The following is a 25,771-nucleotide window of genomic DNA, read 5'->3' as shown; positions in this document are numbered from 1 at the left end:
TGGAACATGTCAATTGCGAGACAAAATTACAGTCCATGGAGTGGGGGCACAAAAGGTCCTTCCAAATATGAAGAAAATGTTTGCAAACCTTGACAACAAGGAAGTTAATGGTGACAGTGTTTTGGGATAGGCAAGGTGTGCTTCTTATTGATTTTCTCGAGCATGGAGCAACCATAAATTCTGCCTGGTACTGTCAAACTTTGCACAGCCTTAAAAGAGCAGTTCATAACAAACGCCGAGGAAAGCTGACATCAAAGTCTTGTTTTTGCACAACAGTGCCAGACCTCACAGGCAAACCGCACTAAAGCTCTCCTTAATTCATTCAAAAAAGAAATTTTCCCTCGTCTGCCCTACAGCCCCGATCTTGCAACAAGTGACTTCCACTTGTTTCCCAAGATGAGGAACTGGCTTGCGACGCAACACTTTGATGACGACGCAGAACTCCAGGCGGGTATAACTCACTAGCTGAAGTCTCAGGCGGCAGAATTTTACAACGAAGGTCTTTCAAAGCTTGTCCACCACTATGATAAGCACCTAATGTGTTTCGTGACTACGTGGAAGAGTAGTATGTCAGTCGCGCTTTCAGATGTATATAATGAAATGAATTTCTTGTGCTTTTTTTCTATTTTTTTTTTTATTTTTTTTTTTTTTAATGCCGAAACGTTCCCTACTTTCTGAATAATCCCTGTATGGATATCTGAGACCATCGCTACTAGCAATTGACAAAGGCTGTTAAATCAGTCTTCCAGATACTATGCAGAAAAGTGGAATCCTGCACATTGCAGGAGATCAAGAACTATATCTTTCATATTGAGTGTCACACTGACCAGTGTAACTTCAAAGGAGGAAACATGACTGATCTCAATAAATAGTATAATGTGATAATTCAACCATTCATGATATAGAAGAAAAGAAATAACAGTTTTGTGATTTCTCCATTATTTTTAGTTACCAGTGATGTGTCATTACCAAACAGTGGAAAATATGCGATGGAATATAACAGTATTATGAAAAGGGTAGTTGCTACTCACCATATAGTCGAGACATTGAGTGGTAGGTAGGCACAACAAAAAGACTGTTGGAAAGTTAGCTTTTGGCCAACAAGGCCTTTAGTGAAAATAGACAACATACACACACATACTCACACAAATGCAACTCACACGGGCGACCAAAGTCTGTGGCAGCTGAAGCCAAATTGTGAGCAGCAGCACATGATGGGAGAGGCAACTGGGTGGTGGGGATAAGGAGGATGCTGGGGCAGCAAAAGGGAGGGATAGCAGGGAAGAGGTGGGGGATGGTGAAGTGCTGCTAGTGCGAGCTTACAGGATGAGGTGAAGAGAGAATAGGGCAGATAGGTGCAGTCAGGAAGTTAGGTGGGGGTTAGTGGAAAAGGAGAGAAGTTAAAAAGACTGAGGGTGCATTGATGGTATAGAGTGCTGTGTAATGCTGAAATGGGAACAGGGAAGCAGCTAAATGGGTAAGGACAATGAGTAACGATGGTTGAGGGCAGAATGGTTACAGGAACATTGTCTATATACCGGGTGATCGAAAAGTCAATATAAATTTGAAGACTTAATAAACCATGGAATAATGTAGATAGAGAGGTAAAAATTGACACACATGCTTGGAATGACATGGGGTTTTATTAGAACAAAAAAAAAAAGTTCACAAAATGTCCGGCAGATGGCACTGGACAGCAAAACGTCAGTGACTGCGCATGACAATCATGTATAAAAGGAGCTGTAATGAGAGAGAGAATCAGATGCGCCAGCAGTCGCAGCATGTTGACATTATCTGAAAAGGCGCTTCTAGTGAAGCTGTATTATCAGAATGGGGAATGTGTTAGTTCAGCATTACGATCCCATCGCCATAGGAAGGTGATTCGAACGGGTAAAGGTCTGTTGACAAATGCAGCTGTGGCGAGAATGATTTCGAAGTTCGAAGCCACGGGTTGTTTAGATGATAGACCCCGTAGTGGCCAACTGAGCACAAGGCGTAATGCTGCTGAGACAGTTCAGGAAGAAATGGAGACTGTAGCGGGTTCGCCTATGCATGGGGAAGTCAGCACTCGTGCAGTCGCACGTCGCACCAGCATTCCATACACTACTGTTTGGTTGGCACTGAGGCGTACCCTCCGATGCTATCCGTACAAAATCCATCGGCGTCATGAACTGTTAACTGGCGATTTTGTGAAGCGGAGGGCATTTGCGGTGTGGGCGTTTCAAAATATGGCAGAAGATGACGATTGGTTGAGTATCATGTTGTGGACCGACGAAGCTCATTTCACGCTCCGAGGGTCTGTCAACGTCCACAACTGCAGAATTTGGGCTATCGAAAATCCTAGAACTGTCATGGAAACTCCATTGCACGACGAGAAAGTCACGGTATTGATTGGATTTACTACATCTAACATTATCGGGCCTTTTTTCTCTGAGGAAATGCGTGATTCTGGTTTTGTAACTGCTACCGTGACGTGTGAGAGGTACGCCGATATTTTACAGAATCGTATCATCCTCAGCCTGGCTGATAAACACATGCTGGATCGTAGATGTTTATACAGGATGGTGCTCCACCCCATATTGCTAGACGCATACAGACAACTTGTTGGTTGTCATGCCCATGTAGAATGCAACACAGTGGTTGCAGCATAGCATGTAGATCACAGGACTGGTTTCACAAGTAGCTTTCTTTGATGGGACAGGTGTTGTTTGTGACTGTACTGGAGTAGGTAGTGGTGGAAGAATGTATAGGACAGGTCTTGCATCTAGGTCTATTACAGGGATATGAGTCATGAGGCAAAGTGTTGGGAGAAGAGGTTGTATAGCGATGGACGAAGATATCCACAGTCTTTTTACTTCTCTCGTTTTCCGTTACAGTCCAGCTTCAACTGACAGAGACTGTGGTCATGTGTGTGTGAGTTGCATTTGTGTGTGTGTGTGTGTGTGTACGTTGTCTATTTTGTTATCTGAAAGTTCACTTTCTGATAGCTTTTTTTGTTGTAAATATCTGCAACTCAGCATCATCGCAATATGGTAAGTGGCAACTATCCTTTTCATAACAGTGATATTCAGTAATGATACAGTTTAAATTTTATACTCTTGAGTTAATGGTTGTTGGATTTTGACCATCATTCATAAATTTCCAGGGACGAGTTAAGAATAAAATTGAAATTAAGAGTTATATTTCAGAATAGATTCTATGAATGGAATTTTATAGTGTACACAGTTAACTTATTTTCTTAACTCATTGATTCTGAATGGCGTTCCATAGCTTTTTGTCAATTTTTCGCTCACCTGGAGGTGTGAAGTAATCTGTCACAAAAATCAGAAATATATTTTGTCCATGATTTAATTTTACTGTCAATCTTGCTATTGATTTATCATTAGGTATTCAAAGATGCCCTTCCCCTGAGTTTCAAAATGATTTACACACTGTATCTGACTTTCCTGTGTAGTGTGATGTGATGTAGTATGACTGTACTGTGCCTCATTATCCTAATTTGCTTTTCCCATCTGGTATGCTTAGTTTAGTAATTTGTGCAAAGGATAGAACAAATCCAAATTTGACTTATTTGCACATAGAAAACTGTACCAGAATACAAAATATGTGAGGGCTAAGTTATGGGACATTATGCAGTTTCATAGATATGTATAGGTAGTATATTTCCTTCCATTAACTTAAGTACTTCAGTTGAAATGCATGAGGCACTTTACATGCTTTGAGTTTAGTTTCACCACCTGGTGTATGTGTTAATACTGTACATAAATTCATTCCTTGGGTGACTGTACAGGCTAAGAGTTTCTCCACATCTGTTATGTGTGCAACACACCTAGATCGTATTAAATGGTCAGAAACATAAAGCATTTTAATGCTATAGATTTATTTTCAACATTAACATTTAGTACTGCCAGTAATTATTCTTTGTTTAATTTGTCTTGGTATGGCACTTTTGGTAATTATTTCACATTTTTGAAAATGTTTTTACCACATAAAATTTTTATTTATAATTTATAACTTAATATAAACTTACTTCAGAATGTGAAATATTTTACAAAATTACATGCAGTAAGATGAGAAAAAATGCAGTTCAGTTTTTATTGTTAAAACAAAATTACAGTTTTTACAATTATTATATTTTTGAAAAGTCATTTTGTAATGGATGAAATATATCTGACATTTTATTATGTTTGCCCATATTTGTGTCTTGGGTTTCTGCATGTGTACATACAATTTTAGTTGCAGACAGCTGACAACACATAAGTGATTTTCTGTTTTAATTACAATAAAAATGTTGCTTCTTTATGAAAGTGATCAATTGTTTAAGTAACTTCTGAAAGTCATGGTGAGCATGCTTTTGCTTTGGGGATGAATCTGTCTAGCTTATTTGATATAAATAAACACATTTTGTTATTTTTGCATCTTGCTAAATTTCATTGCTTCAAATTTTAATTTCGTTTGTGGATATGCTAATGTAAATATTTACAGGCTTTAGTCAAAATTTCAATAATATGTACCACCAAACAATAAAGATAGATAACTATAGCTTACTTTGTCAAATGCCACAATGATCCTTTGATTGCATTTCTGGTGCATTTATTGCATTTTATATAGACAAAGGAAAAGCTGGCTTGTTGAACAGTGATTGGTTACATGAAAATACTTTCGAATGTATGTATTCAACCTTCTTCAGAACACTCTTAAGATAGTGTCAGTGATTAAGCTGTATGGCAAAATCTGTTTTTCCCCAAAACCAAGATTTCAGCTGCGCTTAAAAACTTTATTTCTGGGTAAAAATACAGAAGATATTTATCTTTATTGTTCCTTGGAAATACTTTTTTTTCTTAGTTCAAGGTTTTTTAGTGCTCATTTGCAGCAAACACAGTCCATACAGAGTATTGTTTGTTTCCACACTTGCACAACCACATAATGTAAAATGATTTTTACAAAACCATGTTCTTTATAATATATTTATGACTATGTACAGTTTATTTTACTTGAAGGCAATAACCTTACGTTAAAGTTATGTTCAGGAGATACAATCTGTGATGTCCTATAAAGCAAGATAGCATTTGAACTGGAAAAATAATTCTTCTTCTTCTTCTTCTTCTTCGTTTTCTTCCTGTTTTATTAAATGAAAGTCCACAGTAATATGAGGGAATTTAATACCAAAATTTTAATCCCCTGGAAAGATAGTTACCCGTCAGCAGCTGTAAGTTTGTTAAACAAAAGAAAGAACAATTGAATATAACTTCTTATAATGAAGTAATTCTGTAAAACCCTTTCTTGTCTTGTCTTTTATTTGATTTATCTACTGGGAAAGAAACAATAAAGTATTTTGTTTGATAAAATGAAGGATAAGCAGCAGAACTAAACAACCAAATTTTCCCTGTAAATCAGCAGGTTAGTGATCTCCCAGAAATCAAATAATCCACATTGGGGAAGTAAACTGAATATTTAAATAAACTAGAGGGTCAGTTGGGAAAATAATTTAAAAACATGAAAAACAATTTAAAAAACGAAGAAAAATCTGATCTAACTAGCAGAAAAGAAACTCCTTGCAGTTAAAAAAATGCAAGTGCATAATAGAAGCCAGAAATGATGAAGAGAGGGGTGGGGGCAGCCTGTAACACAGTTCCACAGGTGTAAGGAAGAGAAAGTTACAGTTTAGCATACAAATGTCATGGTCAGTAGAAAGGGATCACTAATTCACATAGACAAAAGTGACATAAAACTGAGAACTGTTTTGTTGATGGACGTACCACTGAATCCAGTTGAAGTGGTTTAAAGAAATCAAATAAAAGCATGAATCATAATGGCCAGAAGGGCCTAAGAATGTAGGACAACTTCGTAATATGGAGAATAAGCGAATATAGCAGAACTTAAAATCAACAGAGATGATAAGCGCATTATGATAATCTGTAAGGTTATTTAGAAATTGTTGTAAATATTGTACTTTTATTACATAAATGATTTAACAAACAACCATGCTCTTATTTTCTTACTGTACTAAACAGAGCTATCACTGAAATCTGTATGTATCATAAGATACCATCATGTGAAGCTTTAATGATTGTTTTGCTGGCAGTAATAGTGAAATAATTATAAGGTTTGAGTGTACACAATAAGCTTTTGATAGTTTCTTAGACATGAATAGTAGGGTGGAGGATGATAATACGCATGTCCTAATGTTTTACAGATAATTTATTGGTAAGGGGGCCTTCCAGTATTGGAAATTAGGTTTGGGATTAGACTTCGCAGATTAGTAGTATACTTCAAGCGTGTCCGATCATGGAAGTCTTAAAGTGCGCTATCCAGAAAATTCTGGAAAAAAAAGGGCTCTGCAGTTTTAACCATAGCTCTTGTGCATCCCTTATGTATGGTCAGAGTAGCATTCCAGTATACAGATGGAATACCTCAGTGAGTAGCATGCTAGACTGTCATTCAACTGATCTGGGTTCGATCCTACCTATCTGCTGGTACAGTTTCATTATTTAAAAAAAAATGTTTTAAAAATTATAACAACTGTTAAATAAAGCTAATGACCTAAAGTATTATCAGTTAAATCGTAAATAATTTTATTTGTTTCTGAAATGGCTGTTGCAGCTATTTCAAATGTGAATTACACTCATCAATATTTTCTTTTTAAAAAGTTGTATAATTTGAAATTTGTTGGAGGCAAATTAGTTATCACTGTCACAAAATTCTAGGTGGGTTTCAATTACAGAATATCCTGTTCATTTGGCAATTTTGTATTTTATGTGCAACCACCATAATGATAGTTGCCATAAAAGCAGTAAAAACAAAAAAATATTTTGTCATCTTGCACAATTTATGAAGGATGATTGTTTACAGGAACAATGGTTTTGTAAAAGACCTGTAACTTTGTTGACATTCCTGAGAACTGCTCTTCCATCAGAAAAGCTGGAAGCATACCAGGCATATTGGATCATTTCCTTAAAAATTGGTGATGACAGCTAGTGATGGACTACTTATGGTATTTTTATACAATCATCATGAGAATTTATCTATCTATTATTTTCAATTAGAAAAGCACAATTTTGTGCACACTTTATCAGATTTTTTACTTGTCTATAAAAAATAGACGTCACATGGTTCAACAAGTGGAGTACATTTCAGAGGAATCACTTTAATTGTAGATCTTGGTGATTTCACATCATCCTGAAAGATTTTGTTATATAATTCAGGCTTTGCTTGTCCATCCCAAGATTCAATAATTAACAGAAACCATCCTTGACCCACATAAGACTTCGAACACCAGTTGAGAATGTCAGTATCAGTTCCGTCATTAGTTTCCTAGAGTTGCAAGACATAATTACTACTACATTTTTATAATTTTTCTCATACTCCTTTAAGTTTTGTGAGCCCAGGGACCAAAGTTACCAGTTGACTCTTATATACAAACACTTGAGTTAGGATGTTTCCACACAGAGTGAGACCATATTGAGCAGTATATGTATGCACCACTTTATTAATGTCATGTCTTTTGAGAAAAATAGTTTTTCTTTGACACTTCACTGTATAATGAATCTGCAGCTTCTGGTACTTTTGCGATGTCTTCATTGACAGACATTTATAATTCATAACATTGTAAAAATTTCAAGAATATTTGACAGTACTCTGTAAATGTCAGGAAGGAACTTGTACTGTAGCACACAAGACACATTGCTTGATTAGTTGCATGCTGGCCTGATCACTTACTGACCGTCGGCCTGTTTGTACATACAATAGGTCAACAGCTATGTTTTGCTTTTCCTCAAATACCCTGGTTCCTCATATTTGCAAGGAATATTTATAACCCTTTCATAGCTTGTAATATCCCACAATTTTGTAATAACATTGTAATGATAGTAATTAACACTTTAATTTACATCCATTAAAAATGCATTTGAAATTATTCAACTTCTTAAAAAGAAGATATTCATGTGTGTAATTCACATTTTAGGTAACCTTTGACAGCCATTTCATAAACAAAAGAAAGTTATTTTTTATTTAATTGATAGTACTTTAGGTCTTCAACTTTATTTAAATGTGATTATAATTTTTATAACAATTAAGAAAACAAAATAAAATTGAGCCTGCAGGTAGCATTTAATGTGGGTCAACCATATGACATTCTAGCGTGCTAGTGACTGAGCTATTTCACCTGTGTGCTGGAAAGCTACTTCTGGCCATATATGAGGTCTGTACGTGTTGTGCTTAAAATTTTAGAGCCTTTTTTCTTAGAATTTTTGGGATAGTTTGCTTTAAGACTTCTGTGAGGCAACACCATTGAGATACGCTACCAACCTGTGAAGTCTCATCCCGAACTGAATTTCCGAGACCAGAAGGTCCCGTTGTGAGTAGTGAAAATAGACAATGCCTAGCATGGACATGAAAAATGTGATAATCATGGTGGCTGAGGCATGAACGGGCCTAGACCAATCCAATATATTGTCATGAAAGTTGTGAACCTTTTGATGGAAACTAGTCAGTATTAATTGGTGATGTAATAGCACAAACAATATGCGCACTGACATTTTTCATAGGCCAACTGTGTTATGTAAAGAGCCTGTTGGCTTCAGATACTAAAATGTGAATACATTCTGGTTGAAACAGGGTTCCTGCAAGAATCTGTGTTCTCATTAATCCTCATGCAGAATTGTGAACAGTACTTGCATTTCTGTAGATCACTCCCCTGTCCATAAGCCATGTTACGGTTAGCCTTGACTAGCCAGTGTAAGTCATTGCAGATTTCAGTATAAACGAGTTATAATTTAATTTCTTTTCACTACTCTGAGATGTGTGTGTTCTCAGAGAATGATAGAGCACTTCCAGCACTTAGATAAATTGAAGAGAGACTATGTATCACAGATGTAAAAAATTCATAGCTGCTACATTTCTATAATTTTTTTATGGATTCAAAATTGTGCAGTTTATTCAGAAAAAAAGAAAGCTACATCAGTGTTACCTAAATCTGCATAAGAAGTTATAATAGAATAAAAAATATGTTTACCAAAATTCATGCTTTCAAAATACTGTTATGTAATACGGATAAGAAATCTGGGCCACTTTCATCATATTTTTGTATACAACTACTTAGAAAAATAGTCTGATTCACAGATTGCATCTCCATAAAAAATGCACGATTATTAGTTGGTAGAATTAGATCCTTAAAAAAGAAGTAAAGAGTAGCATGAAAAATGAGGCGACACATTAGGTGTGGCCTGCTTGTTTGTTGTGAAATAGAGGCTTCATCTATTACAGATGATGTAGTGTACAACCAGTCTGCCGGAGGCAACGCTACAGTGGACAAGCGCCGACCGGATCTGCGCGATGAGCTCGGCTACATTGCACCACCAAATCGCAAGTTGCCTCCTGTACCTGGATCCAACTACAACACCTGTGATCGTATCAAGAGAGGTACAGTAATAAGTAAGGCCAGTTTGTCATTACAATGTAGTGACATTCTCTTTCTGCCCAAAAATATAACAGACATTTCTAAATCTTGCTAAATATGCATGCGTCACATGTGATGGAATTTATTCGTAGAAGAGCGGAATTTTTTCAAATAAATGGTGTAGCATGATTATCGGAGCTAGCATGTGGTGTTCCATTTATAGAATTATTTGATAATTAAAAGTTTATTTGCTGTGTTCTTGCCTCAGCCTGCTTATTTCAAGGCAAATTTGCCATATAGTTTACATTATTCTAAGCTCATTATATGTGTTTATTTTGTGTCCTGATCTCCTTGTGTACCCTCCTTTCCCAGAATAACTGAACATTAAAAGCCGTCATATCAAGTTGCTGCATCCCATATGTTAGGGTCAAGTAGATTGTTTTTCACTTCTGATGAATACTTTGTATACAAAAGAATAATTTTCTTCAGAGGAAGAAACTGAAACAAGTTAAAGAAAGGTTGCCGTCTGAATAAAGAATCACTGCTAATACAAATGCACAATATTGTATCTTGTTAATTTGCTTGCCCTCATGTCATTAATGTTGTAACAAAATAAAAGTAGATATGAAAGGATAGGAAGTTGATAGATGCATATGAAAAATGACAAATTTTTATGTTTGCTAATCTGCATCTACTAGGTAAGTAAATCTTTTTGTACCCTATTTTTCATCTTTTATGGTTGTAGTTTCATTTCAGACTATTCTTTATTTTAGTAATGTTTTACATGCAAATGAAAATATGATCACTTCTTAGGTCAATGGCTAACAGGTTAGCTTTTCGATCCCTACAATTATTTCAGAATATTTAGGCACAACCCTGTTTATGCCATAAACAATATCAGTACGAATTTTCTGACATCTCACCCAAAATCTTTGTACATGACAACAAGAAAAAAGAGTCATCAGCTGCTGTACACAGCCAACAAATGGAATCAGTGAATTTTATTCTTGTTTTGGACAAACATAAGAAAAGCAAGTAATAATGAGGGACATGGTGATAAAGATGTAGTTTTCCACCTCCTCCCACAGCAGCCATAATAATAAAAAACTATTAATTATAAAGTAGAGTAAATATATATAAGAGAGTTATTATTATTATTATTATTATATTAACAATGGGTGATGTCTCCATTACTTGAACAGTTAGCTTCAAACTTTAGATAGTATGATGTCTTCTATCAAGAACTGACAGTGAGCATAAGGATGGAAGTGAGGTACATATGCAGAAAGGAGACTGCGAAAGGGGAGTGCAGGTATACTGAATTGCTCTCTATCAGCTGCTGGCTCTTAATCTCAAAAGTGGGTTAAAATAGGTATTGCATTCCATGATCAACAACTGGATCACTGAACAGCGTAGTAGTGTCAGAGAACAGGAGGAAAGAGTGAACACTGTGTGGAAAGACATTTTGCTGAAAGGTGAAAATTACTTTCAAATAGAAAATTGCTGGGCTCCTTGATTCATGTTGAGACTTTGGGACGTTTACAGCCCCATGGATGGGAGGTGAGGGTAGGATGGACATAGGTGTGGGAAGTTTAGAGAAATACATAATAGGATACGAAATAATAATCAACAAATAAAATAGATGCAAAACAGAGACTACAGCCTAGAAGTTGAATGAAGAGAAGCTTGACTTGAATGAACAATGAAGGGATTGCAGACTGACAAAAACAATGATATGAAAGTGCTGAGGAAACATTATTAATGGCATGTTCATTCATATATCGGAAAGAAATAACAACACACAATGAATGAATGAGGTAGGACAGCGCTTAAGGCTCTGCACTAGCATTCAGGGGCAGCAGGGTTTAAATTCTTACCTGTCAATCTGTATTTAAGTTTTCCGTAGTTTCACTAAACTGAACAATGTAACAGAATGGTTCATTTGAAAAGGACATGGGCTCGTTCATTTGAAAAGAACATGACCCTTATCCTTCCCCATCATTGTCCAATCCAAGTTTGTGCTCCTTGTGTGATGACTTCATTATCAATGGGACATTAAACCCTAGTCTTCCTCCCATTTTACAGCATGTAATACCTAATAAAATGGCACAAATGGATTGCAGTTAATGTTATTACCACCACATAGAGGATGTATACAGTTGTGGACAGGTACAATGACAAAAACTGCTAAAATATTAAGCTTTCTCACGAAATCCTCCTTCCAAAATAAAAAAATAAAAAACGCACACACGCATTCACATAAGGACAACTCTTTCACTTGTGGCCACTGCTTCCACATGCTGGGATCTGACTGCCAGAAATAGTAGAGCATATGATAAAATAAAGCTGTAAAATTTGCTAAAATTAACAGCCAAGCTCAAGCATCCAGAAATTGCAGCCATGTTTGTGAGTTGCACTTATGTGTGAATGCCTGTGTGCTTTCTAATTTGGAAGAAGGACTTTGTCCAAAAGCTTAATAATATTTTAGCAGTGTTTTTCATTATGCCTGCCTGCAACGCAGCTCCTCCCATATGTGGTGAATAGCAGTCTATCCTTTCCATATTACTGTTATTCCATTCTGGACTTCCCATTGTCTGATTTAGTAGTGCAAATAATAAAAATAAAAATAACATAGAACCACACATGGGGAATTTCGTAATGGAAACAAATTTGTAAAATAGTGAAACATGACAAATATTGAAGCAATAATTAAGAAATAGAAGAACATGTGATAAAATAAAGCCATAATATGCAAAAACTGTTGTATAAAAAAAGGAGAACTTTTAAAGGATTGAATTGGAAAAGTGCTCAGAATTGTGGGCAAAGTGACATACTTGAAAGGGACGAGAAGGAAATTAACATTGGAAAGCAGTAGGAGAGGCTTGTATAGTCAAAACTGGTCAGTAAAGTGTTTTACACATAAAGGAGACATTAGTTACTTCATGCCTTTTATCAAACTTGATTATGTGCCAACATCATAGTCTGCCACAGTAAATGCATTATAATGTTATCTATGACACCAAGCCCATCCATCCATCACTTCCAGGACCTTCCTGTTTTGCCAAGAAATGAATACACTTTCAGATAAACTAAAACTGTTATTGACTGGTACACATTGATTTTAATTTTGCTGGAGGTGATGGATAGGATCATAAATAGTTTATTACCAAAGAGAGGCAATGGGAAAAGGAATATAGCAGAGAAATAAAGACTGTTAAAATAAAATAAAATAAAAGGAGAGGGAGAAGAATATGAAATACTGGGAGGGTGAATACTAGGCCAACAGACAATTTACAGAGGTTACACAAATTTGAGACAGTAAGCAGTGATGGGAGAAACCATTGAGTTTATGTGGATGGATGGAATGAAATGTATGATACAGAGCAAGGACAACTTTCCGACTGTGAAGTTCTCAGGAGTTAGCGCTAAAAACCCAAATGGTGGAGCAGGTGGCAAAGTTCTTGCTGTTTAGAAGACAATGACACTGATAGTGAAAAAAGATAGGCACAAATAGATAATTATATCTCTGACATACAATATCCAAGTACAGAAAGCACAGTGCACCTTACAAATGAGGAATCTCATTCTAATTACAGTTTAACATAACTGTAACTGTCCACCAAACACAGCATTTCCATCATATGATTCCTATTGTCATCTTCTCTGCTTCTTCATCTTGGTTTACTCTTTCATTTCTGTCACTCATTTATCTTATTTGTTTTGATACCTTGGGAAGAATAATCTTCAGTGGTACTCTTCCATCATATATCCTTCCCTTCAGTCCCTTTTTCATTTACCTTGCCTGTGTGCCTCTCCTTCATCCAGTCTTTTTCCATACTCATTTCTGAGGTGTCCAAATGACGCATCTGTTCCCCTCCACCCATTATGTCTTGACTTTCTATATTTCTTGCACTCAAGTGCAAGAGATATTTTCTTTCAAGAATGTAAAAAGTTTCTTTCCCATTATGCTGTTCCCTGTTTTTTTCGCAATAAAGAAGCTGTGTAACTGTCAGTCCTCTGCTGCTACAAATGAAGAAATAATAATTATAATGTGAATAAGGATAGTGGAAGGAATGCAGATATCATGACACAGCAATGAAACAATAACAGCACAGGAAAAATAAAATAAGAGCAATGCAGAGTTGAAGCATGGAACAAATAATGATTGAAAGCAGTGAATGAAATGGTAAGGAGAGGTTGTTAAGCGGTACAAGACAGTTAAATGATGTAGTATTTCAAAGAGATGAACAGAAGCAGATGACATTTTGGTCCTATAAAGTGTGTCGAGTAGATTGATGAGTAGGTTTAAAGCAGAAAATGTCTCACTGGAATAACTGTAAAGGAGAAAATGATAATAGTTGGACAAATGAAAACAACTGTTATCGTTAAATTGGGAACGGTAGTCATAATATTCCAGATCTGCAGAGTGAAGTACTAAAGTCCTTGCAAGCTAACTGCTTTCCACCCACTGACAGAAGGGAGAATAGACATGTGATATGCAAAGGAGTACCATATATTCTGACAATCAATGACTGAAATATACTCCTTTAAAAAAAGTGTCAATAATGAGAATACTGTTTCCACACTTTAGTAAGTTTTACGTGTAATTATTAAATTTCCATTTTCAAAAATTATTTGTTCCTTCAGTAGTGGATATTTTATACATGACATTGCAGATTTCATATTGCCAGCAACACCAAGTATTATGAAGTACTGTTTTGGAGCATGCAGAGAATTAATACCTTTATACCCTTTTCCATTATAGGATGTTCAATGTTATACCTCCCCCCTCCCCTCCCTCCTATGGGCATGATACCCATCCCATATATTCACACACACACATGCATCAGATAATCTCATGTCTTCTTAAATTTTTTGGTGCCTAGAAAGGTAAAATGAAAGTGACATGAGTAAAGTTAACTTCAACAACACAGAAAAAATTCTAATTTGTTACGTACATCATGAGAACATACTGTAATTTTACTCAAAGGTGCATTTTCTGATCATGTTCTACCTCTAAAGTGTTGTTCGGTAGAACTTTTAGAAAGGAAGCCTTAAACTTATTTGAAATTAGAATTATATTAACACTTTCAGCTGTTAATGGGCATTGATATATATCAACAGGGACAGGTGAAAATGTGTGCCCCGATTGGGACTCGAACCCGGGATCTCCTGCTTACATGGCAGACACTATCCATCTGGGCCACCGAGGGTACAGAGAATAGCCCAACTGTAGGGACTATCTCACACACACCTCCCACGAGACCCACATTCTCACATTGTATGTCCACACACTACATTCGTAGTGTCCCACCCCAACACACTCATTACTCGTGGGAGACATTCTTACTGAGTCCTGTAAAAGTTCGGGGAATATGTGTGCATCCGCACAGAAGATGAAGGTCATGACTGGTATTGCCAGAATGATTTACTTATATGGATATGGTGTCTGTTTTTTCAGACATGTCTGAAAGAACAGACACCATTGATGACCTGCAGCTCTCTAGAATGAAATTAGAATTATGTTAATACCTTCAGCTGTTGATGACTTGAACCCGGGATCTCCTGCTTACATGGCAGATGCTCTATCCATCTGAGCCACCAAGGGCACAGAAGATAGCGTGGCTGCAGGGACTATCTTGCGCACGCCTCCCGCGAGACCCACATTCTCACCTTGTGTGTCCACACACTATATTCGTAGTGTTCCAAAGAACAGACACCATATCCATGTAAGTATATCGTTCTGGAAATACCAGCCATGACATTTTTCTACTGTGCGGATGCACACATATTCCCCGAACTCTTACGGGACTCAGTAAGAATGTCTTGCACGAGTAATGAGTGTGTTGGGGTGGGATACTACGAATGTAGTGTGTGGTCATACAACGTGAGAATGTGGGTCTCGCGGGAGTCATGCTCGAGATAGCCCCTGCAGTCACGCTATCCTCTGTTGATATATGTCAACGCCCGTCAACAGCTGAAGGTATTAATATAATTCTAATTTCGTTCTAGACTGCTACAGGTCATCAATGGTGTCTGTTCTTTCAGACATGTCCAAAAGAACAGACACCATATCCATATTAGTATATTAAACTTACTTGATTTTCACTTCATATGAATTTTTCACATTTTCTTAAGTTGTAAGTGATGGCAGTTAAGCAATGTTTTAAAATAGTACTAGTGATGGGCCCTAAAAAAATAAACTGAAAGAAACACTATCATAACAACACATCCATATACTACTTGAATGTTCCACGTCTGCACCAGTGCATTGTGATAATATTATGTTGCAGATGTTTGGTATCGTAAGCTTCACAATGTTTAATTTTGCTTTGTCTTGAGAAGCTTCATTTTATACAGCTGTAAATGTTTGTAGTGATTGATGTTCATGTGTTTATTTTAATATGAGATTTTTTGTTTGGCTTTGTTTATTGATGCATTTGCTCGTCCATTCCTTCCTATCCCATTCCATATTCCACTTTCTGTCTCACCGGGTGTTCAGGTCACCCAGGCTCATTTCGCAGTCATGCTACCTGGGATCCCCGCCATCCCAGGCACATGTATGAGGAACTCAGCCTGCATCCCCCTGGTTCGGGCATCCGTAAGTTCTCAGGCCACCCCGGATCTGATGAAGCTCTCTACAGCCGTGCTGGAGGTGAGTCCGTGATGCTTCCCTCCAATGAAATCTGCTACACAGCAGATGTTTGCTTACCCACAGACTGAACCATTTCTAGTCTTGGAGCTTTTTGGGGAACTATATTCTCCTTTGACCTTCACTGACTGTTACTCATCATTTCTCTGTGGGCAGTAATGAAAATTATCTTCCTCGATCTGTTGGAATAAGTTCTGGAGTTAAATATTCCTAATAAGTAATATTCTGCATTGTGGTAGTAAGAAAAAACTCATTTCTCAGTTCAAAAAATGTTAATAGTTCATAAATTCACAATAGTTAATTAATATGATATGTGGTAAGTCAATATAATAAGTTACTCACTCATATTGTGCTGAAAGAATGGTATTGTCTAGGGATGCTGAGAGGACACTTGCTTACAAAGTGAATATGTAGCCTGAAAGGTATTTTTAATACCAAGTGGAATCTCTCTCTCTCTCTCTCTCTCTCTCTCTCTCTCTCTCTCTCTCTCTCTGACATTCAGGGCTAATAGGATTGTAGAAAGCTTATTACATAACGGAACTGCAGCTTCTAAATTTTGTTAGTGTTATTCGTCTTAAAAAAATCAAATATTTAAATTTTAGCATTATGCTTCCATCTATACTAAGTCTGTTCAAAAAATTCCGGAACTTTGTCCACAATTTTTTCCTGTGCATACCTTTTACTTATTGTACATGGCCTCCTTCGAAATACTAGCCTCCACAGTTGATACACCATTCCCAGTGGCATTTCCAGTTCCGAAAGCAGTCTTAGTACGCCTCTCGCTGGATCAAGCAAAGTGCTGTCTGCAAATTTTCTTTTATCTTGCCTATCGTCGCAAATATTTGTCCTTTCAATGAGGTTTTCAACTTTGGAAACAAAAAGAATCCACAGGGGCCAGGTCTGGAGAGTATGGAGGATGATTTTATTTTTTGTGCAATAGTGATGCACTCACAAGGATGAATGTGTGGGTGCATTATCGTGAAGCAACGGCCATGAATTGTCCACCACATTTCTGCCCATTTCTTTCTCATATTTACTTGCAGGCATTGCAACACACCCCAATGATACCCTCAATTAACAGTTTGTCCCTGTGGCATAAATTCATGGTGAACTAATCCTTCAAAGTCAAAGAAAACTATCAACATGGCGTTGACATTTGACCTGACCTGACGAGCTTTTTATGGTCTTGGAGAACCTTTCCTTACCCATTGTGAAGACTGAACCTTGGTCTCAACATCATAATCATAGAATGTCTCATCACCTGTTCTGATTCTGTTAGGGAATATCTCTTTCTCATTTGCACGATCCAAAAGCTCTTCACAGATTGTGATGGGAAGGTCTTTCTGGTCTTGACTCATGAGCCATGGGACGAACCTAGTGGCAACACGATGCATTCCAAAATGTTGTGTCAGGATTTCATGACATGATCCAACTGAAGTATTATATTCTTCTGAAATCTCTCAGACAGGCAGTCTGCGATTGGCATGCACAATTTCGTTGATGTTCCTGACATGAGCATTGTCAGTAGACATCCAAGGGCCTCCTGAATGAGGGTAATTTTTAACTTTTATCCAGCCATTTTTAAATCATGTGAACCATTCGTAATGCCAAGTACAGCTTATGCACTCATCAACGTAGGCTTCCGCATCATTTGGTGCATCTATGTAAAGGTTTTCTTGAGTTCCACTCAAAATTTTAACCAGACGCATTGCTCCACCATCTCGAAATTCACAAACTGTGTGACGCAACATTCTACTCATTACAACACTGAATAATAACTAACAGACATACAACAATGAAACTTCTGGCAGTTATGCATTGAACACAGGCATGTGCAGGGATACCAACTGTATTTCACTCCAACACACCACTGTTGTGAAATTATGAATGTTTCGGATTTTTTTTTTAACAGACCTTGTATATTAAAAGGGAAAAAAACCCATCTGTTGTTAGCAGATTGATTGGTTTCTGCATTGTATGACTTTTGTTTCTTCACTTCTGTAAAGCTGATCCTATAAGACAGCAGCTAAGTACCCACCGGTAATTTGTCCGGGTGGTGAACACTGAAGTGTAAAGATCAGTTGTGCTTGCATAATAGTACAAGTATATATACCACTAGTTTGTTATAAGCATTTTGTAAGTATCTGTTGACTCAAACATGTCTCAAAACAGTTTCCTTATGATACAGTGTATCCAATTGAAATCTAATTTATTACCACAGCAGTATCACAAACTATCTGAGAGTTGCCACTCAGAAAGCTCACATCTTATGCACATAGTACTTACGAATGATTCAGAATATTTTCTCTTATCTGGCATTTAATCAAGTATAGCAGCAGTTCTGTTTGTCAAACAGATTTGTTTGCATGTGTCAATATAGCATTCCGTAAAAGTTAATCTGATGAATGCAAATGGATGCAGGTGATTGAATTTCTGCCAGTCTTTTTAATGGAACTTCATAAATCGTAATCTTTTTCTTTCTTTGTTTTTCTTCTCCATTATAGTCATACAAGAATGCATTCCCAATGCACACACACACACACACACACACACACACACACACATTTCTTTAATCTTTTAATCATATCATTTCACTTGCTGTTCCCTCTGTAAGGCAGAAAATGCGAATATTGTAAAAAATGGTATTCTTTCCCAGTTTGAGGTTGTTGTCAGATTTGTAGAAAACTCCATTTGCATCAGTGTAGTTAATTTTAGGACAATAATGATCATTCTGTGCATTTTTGCCTAAGTTTATCAGCTAAGAAGAATAGTTTTTTTCTATGTTTTAGACAATAATCATCTCACCAAAAAGTTAGCAGTTACAAATGCCGTTAAAACTGGTGAATTTGTGCAAAAGTTCTATAACCTCTACAGAATATGTGCTTCTCTACAATACTCCTGTAGCTGCACATAAGCAAAATTATTTTAAATTTCCAGTTTTGTTATTTCTAGTACAGCTTTTGACATACGGATTTACTGGGAGAGTAAAGTTGCCATGTTCACATAATATACCTCCATTCCTTCTTCTTGCAAACTACAGAAGGTAGGCCGGGTCATTCAGTAGGTAGTACAGTATATATGTGTTGGTTACGCAAACTGCACTGTCATTCTGAAGCTTGGTGATGAATAAACTTATTTAGTTTGATTTTCCACTGGCTAATAAGTGCCATTTGTGTACAAACAGCGCATCTTTCTTTTGTAATTAATCTCTCGATATAATAGGGACATTCAATCCACAACATTTTCCAATTTTTGTTTCTTGTATCCAAATATGTAGCTGAGAAGATTTACTAATTTTTATCTTTGTCAAGCAGATGAAGTATAACTCCTTTCTTATGTGTGTGTTGCATGTGTAGATTCAAATGGAATAGTGTAGTTTAGGAGAATGCAGAGTAGTGTGAATGTTTTCCATGTTCTTCTTTAGTCACATTAGCATTTTTTTAATTAAATAAATATGAAGATGTTACCTTATGTCATTTCCTCAAAAGCTTCGTGGTCATACTATGTGTCAAATACTTACATATTACTGCAGGCATGTGATCTGTATGCTTTTAAGTGTGGTATAGTTTACACAAGATGTATACACAACTGGTGTAAAATAACATCACATTTTATTTTAAAAGATCTATATTAATGATAATTGGTAAAGTGTGTTTTACATTCATACAATAAGAAAACCAAACAATTTTAGCTCCCAGATTTACAAATGATATATAATTACTAGAATATGTAAATTTATAAAACTGAAGTGGAGATGGGGGAGTAAAGCCAACAGTAATAATTCATAAAAATGATGCTCAATCTGTAGCTTTTAACTGTATATGTTGTTTGCTGGGACGTTAAACATTATGAAAATCAGTTCACTGCTTCGAAAGATTCTTTTTTGTAACTTGATATTTGTACAGGTTTGGTTATCTTGAAATATGTCAGACTACCATATATTCCATTTTTCTGTATATAGCTATCAAGAATGATAAGCTACATGAAGGTATTAAAAAATAATAGGTATATGGCTATACTGAAACATCAGTGTCAAGTAACATAACCCATTTAAATTTATGGTTAATAATTTAAGAGTGAAGGAGACAGCTCATCAAATATAGAAGTGTTGTGTTAGATGGGCTGGATAGAGGGAGAAAAGAGGTGGGAAGCAAGAGGGACAATCAGAGAAGCACGACTGATGGCTCAGAGGGAGGCAGTAGGTGTGCGGAATAGGAATGCTTGAGGGAGAGGCAGCAGGTGGGACAGGAATGTGACATACTGGAGGTGGTAAGTTCCTGCAGCACGAGGTGCTGGTGACACGAAGGAGTAGATTGGGAGGGAGTGCAGTGCAGAGGAAGGGGAAACTATTGTGTAGATGGTGTGGGGACAGTCAGTTGGCAATGATTGAGGCCAGATGGATTATAGGAACGTATGATGTGTTGCAAGAATAACTCCCACCCCAGTAGTTCGGAGAATCTGGTGTGAGAGTGGTAGGGTAGGGGAGAGTGCGTGGAGGATGTAATGATGCCATTAAACTCGAGCTCATTGTGCTCGGCAGCACATTTTGCCACTGGTTGGTCAGCTCTACTCTCGGCCACAGTTTGGTCGTAGCCATTCATTCTATTGGACAGCTGGCTGCTGGTCCTGCTCACATACAGTGCTGTGTAGAAATTGCAACACAGCTGGTATACACCATGGCTGTTTTTACATGGGATCCTGCCTCTGAAGGATTGATAAGCCAGTGATGAGAACAGATTAGGAAGCGCTGAGTGGGGGAATTTTGGACCTGGGCCTTCCACGGGGATATGACCCCAGTGGCAAGGGGTTGGGTGGGAGTTGGAATGGCGTTGGGATGGATCGGTATTTGCGGGTCGTAGAATACTGCTTTGAGAGTGGTGAGTAGTATTGTGGGTAGGGTGCCCCCTCACTTCCGGGCACAATGGTAGATAGTTGGAGTCCTGACATAGGACTTGCTTCATTTGCCCCAGACTGGTATGGTATTGGGTCGGGTGCTCCATTGCAGCTGGTTCTTGGATGTGGCGGGAGAATTAGGGAGACCTGAGGATATCATGTGGGAAAACTGTTTGCGGAATAGATTTGGGGGATAGTACCTTTCTGTGAAGGCCTTAGTGAGTCCTTCAGAATACTAGGCAAGGAAATTTTCATAACTGTAGATACACCATCCAAAGTTGGCCTGGCTATATGGGAGAAATTTTTTGGTATTGAAGAGATGACTGCTGTCAAATTTAGGTATGAGTACAGCCATCAGAGAGGTGGTGGTCAACTTCAGCAAGGTGGCACATTGGGCTGATAGAGGGACCAGTGTATGTAAACTGGAAGACGCAACTCTCAACTGTTTTCTAGAAATTTTATGCATGCTTATGTACTTCATATTAGTGTTAGCAGTCAAGGATTGTGCAGCCAAGTGAGGAAGCTCTTAGTTTCAGAAGCTCAAAGTCTGTGGATCGAATCTCACTCCTTGTACCCTCCCTCCTTCTCTCTCTCTCTCTCTCTCTCTCTCTCTCTCTCTCTCTCTCTCCCGCTCTCCCTCCCTCCTCCCCCCCCCCCCACCCCATCCCCCTATCCCCACCCACCCACCCCCACCTGCTTATGTACTTCATATTAGTGTTAGCAGTCGAGGATTGTGCAGCCAAGTAGGGAAGCGCTTAGTTTCAGGAGGTCAAAGTTTGTGGATCGAATCTCACTCCTTGTACCCACCCTCTCTCTCTCTCTCTCTCTCTCTCTCTCTCTCTCTCTCTCTCTCTCTCTCCCTCCCCCACCCCACCCCACCCCACGCCACCCCACGATCCCCACCCACCCAGCCCCACCTCCTTTTCTTCTTCCTCATTCCCACGCAATCATAACAACAGATATGCATGGTACACCATGAAATTGTGTGATGACTGGGAACTGTTTACCAATGTAAACCAAGTTTGTTTTGCAATAGACACATTGAAGAAAACATCTGCATGCAAAGTTTCAGTGTTCATTACAAGTGCCGTACATCACAATAATTATTGTTTTCCATGTATCTATGATCAGCATCATCCCAATCTGTGCAATGCTCCGTAAGTTACACATTCTACTTGTCATGCATGTAGATACAATAACATAAGTACAATGACAATACAGATTTGACTGAAAGTTTTTGTATACCCTTTTTTCCAGTCTCCTTACAAAAACTTGTTCTCCTGTTTGCAGAATAAAGATTATGAAAACAATAAACTAATCATTCAATAATGATAATTTGCACAGCTGGGGCGAGGGGGGGCGGGGGGGCAGGCAGAACGATTTGACCCATGGACTTCGTGCTCCTGTTATTAAGCACTTAACAGACTTGCCTGGTTGCAGATTCCTTGAGTATCACTACCATACAAAATACGTAAGTATGCATGGCAGTCATGCCCTACACATCCTGTCAATATAAATCAAATCAGTGAGGAGAAATTCCTATGGTCCTCTTGTGAGGATGGCCAGGTAAAGTGAATGGAAGAGAAGGTTTTGAGGATGTAAGGGGAATGAGGGTAAGGTGTCGTGGCCCTGGATTCAAATCAGGAGATATCGTCAATGAACCCAAACCAGACAAGGGGTTTCTGGTTTCCGAAGACTGGGAAGGTTTCCTCTGGATGTTCCATAAATTAGCATATGAGGATGCCGATGCTGATGATTTGGTATGCTGATGATTTGTTTATATGTCTTCCCCTTATAGAAAAGTATTCACATGTGAGGACATAATTGTTTAACTGTGTAGGAATGAGGTAGTTTGTTTGAAATCAGAAGGACGTTGGCGAATCCAGTGTTCGGTAGCAACAAGACCATTGGCATGGGAGATATCGGTGTAAAGGGAGATGTTATCAACAGTGATGAGTAGGGATCCAGGTTAATAGGAGGAAGATGATCAAGAATTCATTAAGGAAATGCTGACCTTTAACATGAGAGGCTATGCTACAATTTGTTGGTTGAGAAGAGCAGAGATGGTTTTAATAGGAGCACAGCAATGAGCAACAGTGGGCGGTTCAGGATTGTTAGGTTTATGGATTTTTGGAATTGTGTAGAAAGTAGTTATGCAAATGTTATTGGAGTGAGGATGAAGATGGCTCCTGCAGTCGGAGTTGAAACATCAGGGGAAAGCTTTCTGGATTGACCACAGCCTATCAGCCCAGAAGTTTTAATTGAAGATAATAGCACCTGTTATCATACTTTCATCTTCCTCCCTCCTTCTTATATGGAGGCATCATTGAATGAACTATACACTGTATGCTATTTTCGGTAAAATTTATTTTCATATGTAAAATATTTGAAAATGTTTTCATACATTTGTTTCAGTACAGTTAAATTTTGACAAAATAGGTTTCTTGAATCAAGGACATTGATACAACATCTATCCATTTCAAAGTTTGTATGAATAGTTTACATTTCAGTAATGTTTGCTGTGAACTCTGATTTTTCTGTTGACAATTTGTGAACATGTCTACCCAGCTGACTTCTCATTTTCAGGCATGGAGGATGAGATATGCCCCTATGCTACATTCCATTTGCTAGGATTTCGTGAAGAAATGGATCCCAACAAGGCAATGCAGTTTCAAACCTTCCCACATCAAAATGGACATGAACGAGCACACAGTGGTACCATAGGACCCATGGGCCCTGGCAGTATGGCAGGAAATGGCCACATTCACCAGCGGACAGGATCGCAGTCGATGGTATGTGTTTGTATAATTAAATGATGTTGAATTATTCTGCGTGTATATAGCCTAAAGGGGAAGAACCTTACCTCTGAAAGACTGAAGTGTAATCCAGCAACTAGCTGAAACTGTCCACAAATTTTCATTATTTTTGTTTTCTACTTACATCATGATGAAACTCCTTCAGACTTCAAGAATAATTATTCCAATTCCAAAAAAGGCAGGTGCTAGCAGCTGCAGACAACCACAGCTATGAGTATGCATCTTGGGTATTAATAATCACTTCTGCTGTATTTTGATCATTTATTACTGTACCACTACCGGTTTCACGGCTTTAAAGCCACGTCTTCAGGTGACGTCTATATAACAATAAATCCAGAAGGAATAACAACCGTGACACATACACTGGCATGTCAAATTGTTTTAAGATTTTAAAATATATTAAAAACTTTTACATGAGAATATCAGAATGTTATTACTCACATGTCAAAACATTAGAGTGGAAAGCTCAAAATGGTTCAAATGGCTCTGAGCACTATGGTACTTAATATTGATGTCATCAGTTCCCTAGAACTTAGAAATACTTAAACCTAACTAACCTAAGGACATCACACACATCCATGCCCGAGGCAGGATTTGAACCTGCGACCGTAGCAGCAGCACGGTTCCGGACTGAAGCGCCTAGAACCGCTCGGTCACACCAACCAGCTAGAAAAGCTCCACTATATTGGAATTTTGGCAGTTTTTAATCCATGACATACCATCTTTTAGCAGTGTTTTGTATTTGACGGTCAACAAATGTCGGGAAAAAAGATTCCGAGCTTTTCCGCTTTCAGATGTTTTCATTACAGCAACAAATTCAGCATCAAACATTGAAGTTTTGCAAAAAAGAATATAATTGAAATCGATATTTCAGCACTTTATCCATGATGATCATACTTGTGTGGTGTTTCAAAGATGAATTGATGTCAGTTCATGGTAATTTGCAGGCAGTCAGTTGTTTTCAGTTCATGGTCTGGAAAAATTGTCACCAGTGAGGTATCAAAATATTGGTTGATGTACATGCAACGCCAAGCTTACTACACTCTCATCGAGTCAATGAGATTGACAAAGAGCATAGACAGCATCTGAAGGCTAATCAAATAAGAATTATACAATAAACGTTTTGTGTCAAATTGACCACGAGAAAGAACATGCTAATCTGTGCTGTGAAAATGTGCAGTTTTCTTTTCCTTCAAGCAGTCATTTTTAATGGAAAGTTGTGATAATTGCTCACTTTATAATACTATCCATTTGTAGATTAAAACCTTGTGAGATACTGTCATTAAAGATGCTACCCTCACAAATCCAGCAACTTTCCCAATTAAGATTCCATTTGCAACAACAAGAAATAAGATAATAGAGGGGGAGGAGGAGATGGACAGAGAAGGGGGAAGGAGATGGTTATAAACAACGAGAAGAGCATATGGACAAAAGTGACGGAGGAGGTGGATAAAGATAGTGGGGGTTCAGATATGTACAGGGAACAGGGTTAGGTGGGGGGGGAAGGGGGGGCGAGCAAGGAGATTAAGACAAATGCGAGGTTTGTTCAAAAATTAAGGTGACTCTATGAAAAAGTATTTATTTATTCATCAATATTCATGTTTTCCCCTTCAAAGTAACCCCCTCAGATACAAAACACTTGAGCCAAAGCTTCTTACAATCCTCGAAGCACTTCTCAAAAGCAATTTTTGGTGCAGCCTTGAGTACTTCCAGCATTGCAGTTTTTATTTCCTGCATTGTTGAAAGTCTTCGTCTTTTCATAGTCTCTTCAGAGGCACGATTCTCGAGTTGTGTTTGGCCAAGAAATCTCTCACAAGCAACGGCGAATGATCAGATGCATTTTCATGATGCAAAAGCCATGAATTGTTTTTCCACAATTCTGGACATTTTTAGTCTAGTGCTTCTCGCATACAGTGCATAATGTCAAGGTAATACTCCTTATTGACCATACGATCGTGAGGCAAAAAACCGTGATACACTACGCCATGGTAATTGAAGAAAACCGTGGACAAA

At 37.8% G+C, this 25,771-nt stretch overlaps 1 protein-coding gene across 1 annotated transcript in view; it reads left to right on the top strand.

Annotated features, from left to right (window-relative positions):
• Positions 1-25,771, top strand: part of LOC124619387 (Down syndrome cell adhesion molecule-like protein Dscam2) — an 853,562-nt gene that overhangs the window by 756,341 nt on the left and 71,450 nt on the right. Inside the window, exons 30-32 of the mRNA XM_047145731.1 lie at positions 9,265-9,420; positions 15,900-16,052; positions 23,529-23,734. Of these exons, the coding sequence (XP_047001687.1) occupies positions 9,265-9,420; positions 15,900-16,052; positions 23,529-23,734 (515 nt within the window). The remainder of the gene's footprint in view (positions 1-9,264; positions 9,421-15,899; positions 16,053-23,528; positions 23,735-25,771) is intronic.

The sequence above is a fragment of the Schistocerca americana genome, chromosome 6, assembly GCF_021461395.2.
Source record: "Schistocerca americana isolate TAMUIC-IGC-003095 chromosome 6, iqSchAmer2.1, whole genome shotgun sequence".
Lineage (NCBI taxonomy): Eukaryota > Metazoa > Arthropoda > Insecta > Orthoptera > Acrididae > Schistocerca > Schistocerca americana.
Note: the sequence above shows the minus strand (reverse complement) of the source record. Positions and strands in the feature narration are given on the sequence as shown.